This window comes from Bipolaris sorokiniana (genome assembly GCF_000338995.1).
Source record: "Bipolaris sorokiniana ND90Pr unplaced genomic scaffold COCSAscaffold_7, whole genome shotgun sequence".
NCBI lineage: Eukaryota > Fungi > Ascomycota > Dothideomycetes > Pleosporales > Pleosporaceae > Bipolaris > Bipolaris sorokiniana.
In genome coordinates, this window is record NW_006911901.1 from 1,743,986 (window position 1) to 1,756,659 (window position 12,674).

A 12,674-nucleotide genomic window follows, 5' to 3' on the forward strand; every position below is an offset into this window, starting at 1 on the left:
TGCAATACGAGTTGCGGAGTTGGTAGCGGAGGTGATGCGCATCGGCAAAATGAAACGCCGACATCTTTTGACTTTTTTGTGGGGTGCAGAGGGAACTTTCTCTTCGCATGCGCATGCAACCAAGAACACCATAACCCGACATTGACACCATGAAGAAATCCAAGACTAGAGGTAAAGGCTCTCGATGGTCGCGCTATGGAAAGAATGCTAACAAATACATCAGATTTCGACCCCGAGTCCCTACTCGACCCTGCACCTAGCTCCAGCGAGGACGAGCGTTCCGGTAGCGACGTCTCAGACGTCGAAGACGAGAAAGTTGGGCGCGAGCATTACACAGTTGTAGGAAAGAGCAAGCTGCGCAAGCCAGTTGAGGTGCCCCTCGGACCGGAATATACTGGGCGCAAAGTAGACCGCAAGGCTCTCGAGGACAGCGACAGCGACGATCCGTTTGCCAGAAGTTTTGACGACGAAGATAGCGAAGCTAGTGATGACGAAGGAGAGGACGACATCAATGGCGCCGAGTTTGATCGTGAAGACGAGAGTGGTGGAAGCGACGCCGACGGTGGTTTGGATCTGGACATGAGTGATGAAGACGAAGAGAACGAAGAGGACGAAGAGGATTCCGAAGCTGAGGACGAGGACAAACCCGACAAAGACAAAAAGCCCGATGCATCTGCCGTACGTGATCTCATGGTTGCAAGCAAGTCTTTTACATCGACAATTGCTGCCGGCACCCAGTCCGATGTTGCCAAAGGAGAGGCTGTCAAAACACAGCGCAAGACTTTTGACACATTACTCAACTCCCGCATCCGATTACAGAAAGCATTGATCAGCACCAACTCCATGGCTGCGGAGCCATACAGAGATGAAACCGCTCAAGAAGCACCGGTCGAGGCTGCAGAGGCCGCAGCCTTGACATTGCTAAACAATCTTACAAACCTCCGATTATCATTGGAAGAGTCGCGAACAGGCCAAAAGCGGAAGCGCGCCAATTTCGACCATGCGACCCCGTCATCTGAAATCTGGTCTACTATCCAGGACACAGAAAAGGGCACTCTACCACACCGCAAAGCGATTCTTGAGAGGTGGTCAAACAAGACGAAAGCCACGACCGTAACCAACAACAAGGCCCGTCTCAACGCTTCTGCACAACAAACCCTCACCGAAGTCCTCGATTCGCAGCTTACATCGTCCCATCTCGTCACTCGCACACAAATGCCTCGCTCATGTGCACCTCTTCAATCGTCCAACAAAGCAGCGCAGGCTGACCCCGCCATTTACGACGATGCTGATTTCTACGGTTTGATGCTCAAAGAGCTTCTTGAGCAGCGCTCTGCCGACCTCAATGCCAATGGAACGGCCGAATTTGTTGTACAGGCGCCGTGGCAGGTTGCCCGTGAAGCCAAGACCAAGAAGGTCGTCGACACAAAGGCCAGCAAGGGGCGCAAGCTCCGGTACACTGTCCAAGAGAAGCTGCAGAATTTCATGGCGCCAGAAGACAGGGGCGAATGGGGCGATCGACAGAGAGATGAGCTATTCAGCAGTCTATTCGGGCAGAGGCTGGGTCTTGGGGAGCATGATGAGGTTGAGAGTGAAGAGGAAGAGCAAGTGGACGCAGAGGAAGCCGGCCTGATGCTGTTCAGGAGCTAGACGTAGTGGCATGTTTTCTGAATATTCTTCAGTCTTTAGTTGGTACAGGAACTCCACCTGAGTGCTCTATATTAACTTGAGCTTGGTGCTGCAACAATATGATCTCGTACCAAAAAGGGCATCAATTCTGCAAGCAACGGTATCCAAGTTTACATTGAGTGGAAAATTTGCTTCTGTTATTTGTCAACTAAAGCAGCGCGAGGGTATACGGAAAGTATATACAACAAGTCGACAAGCGTCTATATAGGCAAGACCTCCCTGGTGACATGATTGTTCAACGACTGATCATCACCCGCATCTTGCACACAAGTACATGTTCCTTCGAATTCTGTCACGAGTAATTTACGCTTCCTTGATCAACTTGCGTGTTGCGCTCTCCATCCACAGCTTAGTGTACCAACGATGCGCCGCCTGGAGGGGCGCCGGCTGAGGCTGAGTGCCCTTACCCTCTGGCGATGTATCTAAGAAAACAGACTTGAGGTGAAAAGTCGCCATCTGAGCTTCGTCGTCCTTTGACACTTCCATAGAGAAGAGACCATCCGATGATCGCTGATTTCGGTTCAGCGGCGAATCACCGCATCGCACAATAACCTGGTGCATCCTTTGATTAGTATGCTACTATGCTGATGCTGGTACTCATCATAATACCTTGTCATCTGTATGCTCCACGACCTCAAAATGATCCACAATCTTGGTTCCAACGGGATAAGAACTCTTCTCCAAATCCTTGACATCCCAGAGATGATCCTGCCTGCCCTCAAGCGCGCGATATTTCCTCTCCATGATCCGCCTCTGGACGCGGAATGCGACTCCACTCCAGATGCCCCTGCAGAAATCCGTCGCCAGCGCTTTCTGGTCTACGGATATGCGTCCCCCGCTGCCCTTGACCCAATACTTCTCCGGCAACTTTCCGTACGGGACTTGCTTGATGGCGTGGTCTATGCAGGCAGGCGGGTTGTTGAGGGGATTGTGGTCGCGGAACGTCTTGGTCGTAAGGTCCGGGGCGGAGGTGTCAAAGGGCACGAATTTGGTGTTGCGGGTGTAGAAGGATGATACACTGTATGCTAGCAGGGCGTTTGCGCCCAAGCCACCTGTGATGCCGACGAGGATACCGAGAACGCGCTTGGGGCCTGAGAGCCGTTTTATTTGCGGGGGCGGGGAGATGGTGTTCATGGTGACGGTGGAGGAGACGGAGAGGAGGGGAGCGCGATACTGGAGGGTGGATGAGTACCTCTGGGAGCAATTGGACCCGAGGAGAGGGTTATTATAAGTCGTGACGAGCTGCGTCGCGGGATGGCACCCTGCCACTATTTGCTCTTGTGAATGCCAACTGCGACCGAGAAGCTCGGGCCTCTGGGTTGCGGCACCGCGTTTCGGGCGTGCCGGATTCCGGTCGGCGATTGCTTCTTGCTATTCAGTTACCGACATTTGTTCGCGGACTTATACATTGTTACTGCACAGTCGATGCAGATTGTGTTCGAGAGAGAAAAAGAAAAACTGAGCGCTTGGAAGTAGTCGTCCTCAATTGATAGCCCTAAATTTAGTCCCACAGGATTTCATGGCAATGATGCAATCTATTTCGCTCTTGAAAGATACCATATTTTCCATGAACAGGAAGCGAAATAATAATACTATTATAGCCAAGATTAGTAGAGCAACAAATGGATGCTACTCTTCAGGAACTTTTTGAACCCACTTCAACAGAAGACACGACAGCTGTAGATTGGCTCTCGGACGAATAAATTGCGCATCAATACATTTTTCCTCTCCGAGAAGGTATACAAGTGCCGGAGTAGACACGAAGAACCAAATCCAACATATCACGTGGGCTCTGAACCAGTACAACACCTTCAAAATGGCTATCGTATCAGAAATTACGCGCTCATGCTATGAAAGATAAATGCCCTATTATGTATGATACACGTCTATATGGTATTCCCAAGCTCCAAGCACTTCAAGTTGCCTCTTTACCCTAGATGCCCCGGCCATCGTGTATGGCCATGAAAGAATAGAAGACTAAAAATCTTAAAAAGTTGGATCCTACTTAGAAAATGAAAATCTCGTCTTGAGGTTTTGAGATGGAGCCTGTGAATTTGCGTTAGCTCAGTGTACAGGGTTTTCACAATGAAGCCTTGTCTTACCTGGTGCTTTAAAGCCACGCTCTTGGAGATGCTTAGACATTGAGTCCACCATCGGGTCTGGGCCACAAAGAAGGATCTTGCTGTCTGCGCCGGCTGGTGAAGGCATATGCTGCTCAATCAGCTCCTTGCTGATACGGCCCTTTGCACCTTGCCAACTGGCGGAAGGGTTGCTGAGAATGTAGTGCACACTGAATTGGCTGTTCTCCTTAGCGAATCGGTCCAGCTGGTCTTTGAGCAAGATGTCGGCTTCAGTTTTGTTGGCGAACAGTAGGGTGACCTTGGTATGATCGCGCGGGTCTTCGCAAATGCGTCGAATGATTTGGAGCATGGGCGTGATGCCAGTGCCGCCGGCAATCATTCCAAGTTCTTTGACGAGGTTCTTGTGATATTTCATTTCGCCCTTGGGGCCTCGAATCTCAACCTTGTCTCCAATGTTCAGCTTGTTTAGCCATGGTGTTAATTTGCCACCTTCGTATATCTTGATTGCCAGTTCCAGTCGGCCTAGGTCTTGGTTGCTGGAGGTTGGTGTGTATGATCGAGTAATCTGCTTGCCATCAACCTCATGCCTGATTGCAACGTGCTGACCGGTGGGTAAGCCAAGGATAGAGTTCTCGCTAGGAAGGCTAAAGACGAAGCGAACAGTGTCGTGGGAAACGTTTGTCTTCTCGATCAGCGGAAACGGCTGGTAAATGCGGGCGTTTAGGACACCAAGATTGATGTCCTTCTTCTTGGTCGGCTTAGACGCCGTAGACTTTGCCCTGTAATGCGCGGGATATGCCCTAAAATCCATATGTGCGACATCAAAACTGTTGGTGGCCCAAACGCTGGCATAGCCCGCGAGGGCCATGCTGGCAATGGAAGAGACGGCAAAACCCTTCCAGAAGCCGCTGCTTTGGAGATGGCGCAAGTACGGTGTGACCTTGTGGCCGTAAACATATGATAAAATGATCGAGGCTAGTCCAAGCCCCATGGTTGGTAATTGTGCGAGACTTGATGTGGGTGGAGGGAGCCTATTGACGACAAAAACTTTATTTGGCTTGATGACTGGCATTCTGTTTGCCTCGTGGTCGGTCCAGTCGTCGTCAGCAAGACGACCGATTCGATAGTTCTCGAGGATTTCCCTTGCGTCTGTGGAATGGCCAATGTCTTCGTATGCTGTGGTCGCATCCGCTCCGGCGTTCTCAAGAAGAAACTCCTTGCCGCCGGGGTGTTCTTCTTGGTAGTCGGTCACATCGTAGACGTAGTTCCAGAGAGTGAGCCAGAGGTCATTCTTAGTGTTGTGCTTGGCTACCTCTGCGAGAGTGTATACGGCGTCGGCCATGTTGGCGAATGTGTTGGAGTGATGAGATGCTGTGCTCTTGGTTGCGAGAGACGAGGCTGCGACAACGAGAGCTTTTGCTCGACGCCGGCTTGCCTTGCCATCGCCGTCGTCATGGCGTCGCACGAGGAGAGTGGATCGGCCATGGCCATTGCACATGCACAGATCACAGTTGCAGTGTTGGCATGCAAATTTCCAAACGCTATGACGGCAGCGCAAGGTCGGAGGCTCCGTTGGCCGTTGGGAGTGGAGACGGATGACCCCCACTTGCCGAGGCTCATCGTCATCCTAGCCAATGACAATGCCGTCGTTAATCAGACCCGCATCGCAGTGATCGGCATCCTTGTGGCGCACATGCATTTATCTCCGACACCCCTGGGATGCACAGAACCTGCAAAGAAAAGGGTTCGGCCGGATTGCTCGCACGACCTGCATTACAACTACGCTTTTTGTAAAGATGCCTCGGTTCATGCCCTGGAAGATACGAATTCGTGTGCTGGCGGGTGGCCCTGCGTCATACTATCGGGCTATCCACTCTCTTGGCCGATGGTATCGATGTGTCCCACCACTGTCGCCGTCCAAGGGGGAGGGTGGAATTACGATATTAATCCTTCGTCGCCTTGTTGCTGCCCTGGCCGAGCCTTGAGACTTGATTCACACCTGCCTTACTCTGGACCATTGCACAAAATGACTCTCAAAGGCTTCTACCTTGTCGGGCAAGACAAAGACGTCTACCACCAAGACATTCCAGTTGACCAATGTCACGACTTTGAGTCTCTACAAATCGCCATAGCTGAACAGTACAACATCATCCAAGCAACCGGTAAGCACACATCTCGAAACTTTTCTTATTTGCCCGTACATCGGCTAACCTGCCATTACTCAGGTATCGCTCTGCAAGATGCCCAAGGAAACGACTTGCCAGACTTGGACGCTGTCCTTGACTGCGAAGAAGATCTTGGCATTACAGTCGACGGCCAGGCCATCAGGGACCCTGCTGGTCCCGACGGTCTCCCTTTCGTAGGCAGCTACTATGAGGTGTTTCCTGACCATCTGGTAAGTCTGCTGCCGTCCATACCCGTAGCACAATTAATCCTCCCTAGGGAAACCATGCTCGCTTGTTCCAGAAATATGGGCCGATCATCAAATACGACTCAATGGGCAAAATGAATTACCTGACCAACGACCCCGCTGTTGCAACAGTCGCTTTCCAAGAGTCGGCGTTTTTCAGCAAGCTCATTACACCAGACCATCCTCTGGCCGGCATCAAGGACAACCGGGCACTGTTCATTTGCGACACTGACACTGAAGCATGGAGAGTAGCGCACAAGTTTATTCCACCGTCCATGGCTCCAAAGGCCATCAGACATTATACACCCTTGATGGAAGCTTCCGTCAAGGACTCTTTCAAGGTCTTTGACCAGCTGGACGAACAAGGCGAAGCCTGGAATGCATACCAATACATGCTGAAGCTGGCCTCCCAGACAGTGTTCAAGTTTGCGCTCGGCTACGATTCCCATCACTTCGATACGCCAGACTCGCCGCTAAACGAATTGGTCATCTTAATCGCATACTCACTCTCTCTCAACAAGAAGGTCATGTCACGAGGTGCTTGGTACTCCAAGTTGAGCGTTGTACCCTTCACGGCCCCTTGGTACCTCCACCATGTCGGCGCCAAGCTGTGGAACATTATGGACACGGCTATTGAAAATGCACCCAAAGGCGATACCGAAGATGATCTGCCTTTGCACTCAGCCGCCCTTGGAGCAAGCTGCGTGGTAGACTACCTCAAGCGTGCCACCGATGACCAAGGCAACAAGCTACCACGTGACCTTGTCATTCCTAATATGCTACCAATAGCAGGTGCTGGCTTCACGACGACCTCTTCGCTGCTCTCATGGCTCCTCTATGCGCTGTGCGTGTACCCAGGAAATCAAGACCGACTGCTGCAGGAGCTCGTTGATGCTGGTGTCAATGAAAACACCAAATGGACGCCAGAACTTTCCGATGGCCTCACTTTCCTTGATAAATTCGTCAAAGAGACCCAACGCTTACACAACCCATCCTTTCAACCGGGACGCACAGTCAAGGTCGATTGCATCGTGCCAGGCGGTTACAAGCTTGCTGCTGGATCCGTAGTCATCTGTGCCCTGCACGCTATCCACAACAACCCCAACATTTGGTCAAATCCGGACCGCTTTGATCCAGACCGCTGGGGAACTGAAGAAGTAGCCAACAGGCCAAAGAACTCATACATGCCTTTCGCAACCGGTCCCCGGAGCTGCATTGGCTTCAACTTTGCACTTGGAGAAGTCAAGGTAATCCTGCCAGAACTCGTATACCGGTACGAGTTCTTCAAGGAGGGCGATGATGCAGTCACATACGACCCAGAATTCCAGCTGATTCGTCCGATGAACTTTTATGTGCGCGCAAAGAGGCGGACGACATACCCCGAGCCCAGCCCAGGCGCTGTAAAGATTGCACAAGATTATGCGCCAGGCGAGGCAAAGCCTCCGATTTAAAGCCTTTTGCGTGTCTGGTTTTTTCTGCTAAAATGACACTTCATTCTCTGCCTAATGTATTACTATTAGCCGCTGGTCATAGATAATTCGTCTTCCAATAATGAAATAAATAGAGCCTCGATAGATGTAATAGAGGGGACATTCCCGCATGGTCCGTCACAGGCGCAGCCATCCGCAATCAATCAATTCGCTATCATGCCATACTGGGTAGGTACACCTACCATCAATATGTTTATTTATCGCCTGCGCTCGCACTGAGGAGCGGTTCGCAATTTGTTGACAAGGACGGGAGTGACATCCTTACCACTTCAATGGGTAAGGAAACCATGGCTGGATTGGACCTTTGCTACACTTGGAATGCTGCATGTTCCAATCTCTATTGACCAAAGCCCTCGCGACGCTGGGGACAAGAGTTACAATCATATTTCAGCACTAATCCAGTATGGCCCATGGTAAGAAATAATTCAAGTCACATTTCATTGTCGCGCAGTGCCAAAGGCTATATATCATCACGACTGTGTCTTCAGCCAGTATAATCATTATATACAAGAAGATATACTAGCGAAATCATTACTGGGTGTTGGGGAGGTCCGGGCCACCTGGCTTCCAGAAGGCGCACTGAGGGTTGACAGTCGAGTATCCCCAACGCTCACAGTATCCGGCCGCGTTGTTCTCCTTGCACAAGGCGCCCTTGGTATCATACATGGAACAAAATGTGTGGCTTTGTAATAGTTAGCACGCTAGCAATTTTGGGAGAAGCTTGATCAATGACTTACACAGATGGGTTCGGGTTCTTGCTATAGCAGTTGAAAGCCTCCGGCTTGGGGGTATCACACTTGCCCGTAACATAGAAGAACATGGTCTGGTTATTCTTCGACTTGACTTTCTGGTGGGGCTTAGTATTGGTATTGCTGTGTGTTGACTCGGCATTTCTGGAAGACTAGGGATAAGGCTCTACTTACGATGAAGGTAGCGTCGGCAGGAGGGACAGCGCCGCTGGTGCACGACTTGGGGAAGTCCTCTTTCGACACGGGATCGGCGTTTCCATTGCCAGCGTTCAAGTTATCACCCGCGAACGAAGGAAGATTCAATCTGCTACCATCGGGGCAGACGAAAGGGCCCGAGTTGGAGTAGCCAACTTGGGTGCAGCCTCCGGCTCCATTGCATGATTTGGGGTTCCAGCCAGCGAGGGCCACTGGAACGATGGCAGCGAGAAGAGCGACACGCATCTTGAGTGTAGATTATGGGAATTAGAGTAGGAAATTAGGCTGGTTGTTGAGAAGCGTGAAGCAACAGGTGCTGTGTAAGTAGGACGTAGTCGGGCCAACCCTATCCTTTTATAAGCAAGCCAACGCAACGCCCAGTGTTGGAGAAGCGCCGTTGTAATATCGCCGTACGCCCGTGTTTACTGTGGACGGGTTGGATGGACAATGTCTAACCGGCCTGACCAATGAACAAGTCGACGGATGATATAGTACCACGGGGATCTAACCCTCGACAGGCTAAGCGTGGTCAATGCCTGAGGCGGTAAGTACATGGAAGACGTTCAAGTCCTTCTAGAAACCGACCATCCTCCATAATCAACCTTGAAACTTGTATGGATTGTTACGTTTGGAATTCGGCGCTTTTCCCAATCATACGGCTTGGCAATGCTTGTAAATTAAGTAGTAATACCGCGAGCTAAAACTGGCAGTCGCCAACCCTAAAAGGGCCGATAACTAACTTAAAAAGGCCGCACGAGCCGGTACGAGGCTCGTACTTGCATAGAATACCCTGGCACGCATCCTCCGCAAATGAACACTTCTGGCCAGCCACCCACACCGCCGCTTATGCATAAAACACAAGTTGAACTTTAAGCCCTGTTTGGTGGGATATCAGGTCCCTTCGTATTCCCGCTCTTGGACCCTTCATCTCTGTGAAAAATAACAATAGATCAGTTGCTTTATCAGGTGAGATACCAAAATTGCAATTCCACTTCGCCTTGCACTCTTTGTTTGCACTTGAGATTTTACCGAGTGTGACAGCTGTGTACTTCAAGACAAGCAGTAGCAAGCAATCGGCTAAGGGTGCTTGTTTGGATATGATGATGAATGGCGCGAACTTGCGCGGCTCGTGCAAGAAAGCTTAGGATACTACTACAAGTACCACGCTTGTCAACTTATTGGCTATAAAACTTACACCGAGGTAAGAACGTACGCAATAAGGAGTTACGCTAGTACTTGCCTTTTTGGCTGCAATGGCGCAGTGGTTTGTGGCTGAGCCTCCGACACTATGTCATCGCTGGTACGCCATGCCTCTCGGCAGATGATGCGACGAGAATAAGTCGCTCGAACGTTTTCATCTCATCGGTGACCTTGACGAATGAAGCATGGGATACGATGTAGCCCTCATTGTAGCGGCTTTGCTTATGGTTTTTGGGAAGACAGGAGTCTTCAATGGCATTGCTAGCACTGGCATTTCGAAGGCGACAGTTATTGTTGGGTGTGGACGCTCGGTCGGAGGTGTCGAGGTGTGAGTCTTCTGCAAGAGTGATGATAGCCTTGAGGTTTCCATCCTGGTTGACGTCCTCGCCTTCTTCAATTCTACATTGTTACGGCTCCTCAAATTTCTCAACAGGAATTTTCAAAGGCCCCCCCCCCCCAAAAAAAATGCAATTGTATACTGTCGGCAGAAGGAGAATTCATCAATGGAAGCTTAGAACGGCTGCTGCATGAAGTATTGCAGGTTGAAGGTAACTCCGAGGTGGGACAGCAAAGTCTGGGGAAAGCGCATATCGAGACCGTTGGACTTGGTATGCTATTGCGCACTTGCAGCGTTGACACAGCAATTTAAGCCCTGCGAAATTAGTCTTTCAATTTCTTCCGCGATCTCCAGTACAAGTGTTACACAGCCTTAGAAAGCCCCCCAGATACTCCCCAAGCCATACCTGGCGGTTTGTAAAGCCTCTAGCCTAGTGCCTACTGCGACATTCGCGGCGTATTGCCTGTAGAATCATCATCTCAAAGATGCGAACACTGCCATGCGATCAAGAAAACTTTCTACAAACGTCAGTTCTACCGGGCTTGCAGATGAATCATGGCTCTTCGGCATCTCTACGGCAATTAAGTGGATTGGCACTCGGCTTCTCCATGACACTATGCCGTTTTTCGATCGCATACAGCAGCTGTCAGTCGAGGAAGTACTTAATTGCATCAAAATACTCACCGGTTATGTTCAAGAGATGCAGGCTATGGTGCATCGAATGCGGGAGGGATGTGATCCAGAAACTTTCTACTGAAAATTACGACCTCTGCTAGCAGGAGGCGCAAGCATGGAATCCTCAGGACTACCACATGGTATCATCCACAAGCCAGAGGACAATATCCCGCCTTACCAAACCTTCAGTGGCGGGAGTAACGCTCAAAGTTCGTTATTACAATATATTGATGCACTAATCGGAAGAGAGGATCGCGATTGCGTAGTGGAGAATTCATGCAGGTAAGCATATATTCTGCATGTGCGCATGAGTAGGTTTTTGGTCTGACTGATCGTGATAACACAGGCGATATCAAGATACATGCCGCTACCTCCCCGGTCGTTTCTAGACAGTATCAGATCAGACCATTCTCTGTTAAACGCCTGCGATCGGCTAGCTGAGACTTTTCCTAAGGATAGCGTAGCCGTCATGCAAGCTCTCTTGGAGAGCAAGAACGCGATGCGTGAGCTTAGAAATCATCACCTCAGGATCGTGGTGCAGTACATGATAATCCCGTGGGGGCGGCAGAAGCAAGATTTGCACGAAGAATGGACCGGGGTGACAGTAGAAGGTACGGGTGGTTCCGATCTGATACTGCTCCTTAAACACTCTCGTGGGACCTGATGTTCTTGGTAGATCGGGTAACTATTACGGAAGCAGCGATTACTGTGAGGTAAATATAGGATAACTCATCGGTCTTTTTTTCCCCACAAAAACACTGTTATGAGCTAACAAGAATGACTTGATAAACAGTGTTTACAGATTGTGTTGGCACACGATGTACCCCTCAGCTTGCGCGATGTATATTGCATCCTTCTCGTGAAGGCTGCAGCGTGCAGTCATGGTATCTGAGTTTTTCTTGGGTGCACTTCTAACCTCACAAATCACTCAAGTTGTGAGGCTTGATACCAATCATGCAAATCATGCGGCGGGATGCGATAAGCTGAATTTTTGCTTTTCCGATTCTTACCATTGGTATGACCTTGTCTGATGGGCATACACAGTGCTTTGGCAGAGGACCTGTACTTGGCCCAGAGGCTACATCTCTCATTAACATCATCATCATATTACATTTCCTTTGAACATTCTTTTGTTGCTGCGTTTTGGATTGTGTATTGCATCACAAGTGTCACTGCGAATCTGCATTGATTGCAGGTTGGGCATCTGAGATACTGCGTGATACCTGATTAACTACTAGCACCCTTGTAAATTCTGACTGAAAAGAAAAGAACAAAGAAAAAACCCTGACTTGACTTGTTGAAATGATCATCAGCAGACCTGCAGGCTATTGCTTCTACATGGTATATGCAGTTATCATGCTGTCGACGAAAACGTAACAGCACGATACGCAGGTTTTTGATCATATTGTACTGTGCCAGTTGGGTCATCTGCATTCGAGAAAATGTGTCCGGAAAACATAACCCATTACCTAACTCTGCATACATGATGTATCGAACTATTACTCGCTCATGCGTAGGGTCAGTGTTATTGGATTCCAAAAAGCGTGACTAGACATCATCGTCGGATCTCCTGGTGAAAGTGATTCGTGCTATTGTAGCGAATGTGGTGTGCGGTTACCATGGGGCGATCGATCAGGCTGGGATCGAAACTGCAAGTAGGATACATGAAAGAAGATCCTTACTACATATAAGCTAACTATGACCTAACTCTACCCCGAGCTGCGCTCGTAAGCCTTAGCGTTGTCGTGAAGCGTTTTTCACCTCTATTTGCGCGGGTGCTCGATGCATAAAATAAGTATACATTCTAAGTCTTAAGAGTCTATAGACTTCTTACTTAGTAATAGTATC

The 12,674-nt window shown here is 49.8% G+C and overlaps 5 protein-coding genes across 5 annotated transcripts; 2 read left to right on the forward strand and 3 right to left on the reverse strand.

Moving 5' to 3' along the window:
• Window positions 1-149: 149 nt before the first annotated feature.
• On the forward strand, window positions 150-1,650 carry COCSADRAFT_171633 (uncharacterized protein; the record flags this gene model as incomplete). The annotated part of the gene is made up of 2 exons (XM_007702126.1): window positions 150-171; window positions 224-1,650. 2 exons carry the CDS (start codon window positions 150-152, stop codon window positions 1,648-1,650), a joined length of 1,449 nt encoding a protein of 482 aa, XP_007700316.1.
• A 342-nt stretch (window positions 1,651-1,992) lies between these two features.
• COCSADRAFT_160775 (uncharacterized protein) lies at window positions 1,993-2,823 on the reverse strand (the record flags this gene model as incomplete). The annotated part of the gene is made up of 2 exons (XM_007702127.1): window positions 1,993-2,241; window positions 2,299-2,823. The coding sequence occupies 2 exons, from the start codon at window positions 2,821-2,823 to the stop codon at window positions 1,993-1,995; spliced, it is 774 nt and encodes a 257-aa protein (XP_007700317.1).
• Window positions 2,824-3,694: 871 nt separating this feature from the next.
• COCSADRAFT_90541 (uncharacterized protein) lies at window positions 3,695-5,112 on the reverse strand (the record flags this gene model as incomplete). The annotated part of the gene is made up of 2 exons (XM_007702128.1): window positions 3,695-3,735; window positions 3,792-5,112. The coding sequence occupies 2 exons, from the start codon at window positions 5,110-5,112 to the stop codon at window positions 3,695-3,697; spliced, it is 1,362 nt and encodes a 453-aa protein (XP_007700318.1).
• A 638-nt stretch (window positions 5,113-5,750) lies between these two features.
• On the forward strand, window positions 5,751-7,832 carry COCSADRAFT_37148 (uncharacterized protein). The gene is made up of 3 exons (XM_007701691.1): window positions 5,751-5,932; window positions 5,996-6,165; window positions 6,213-7,832. The coding sequence occupies exons 1-3, from the start codon at window positions 5,797-5,799 to the stop codon at window positions 7,629-7,631; spliced, it is 1,725 nt and encodes a 574-aa protein (XP_007699881.1). The 5' UTR covers window positions 5,751-5,796; the 3' UTR covers window positions 7,632-7,832.
• Window positions 7,833-8,099: 267 nt separating this feature from the next.
• COCSADRAFT_37149 (uncharacterized protein) lies at window positions 8,100-8,926 on the reverse strand. The gene is made up of 3 exons (XM_007701692.1): window positions 8,594-8,926; window positions 8,408-8,517; window positions 8,100-8,352 (listed from the first exon to the last, which is right to left on the reverse strand). Exons 1-3 carry the CDS (start codon window positions 8,858-8,860, stop codon window positions 8,202-8,204), a joined length of 528 nt encoding a protein of 175 aa, XP_007699882.1. The 5' UTR covers window positions 8,861-8,926; the 3' UTR covers window positions 8,100-8,201.
• Between the last annotated feature and the right edge of the window lie 3,748 nt (window positions 8,927-12,674).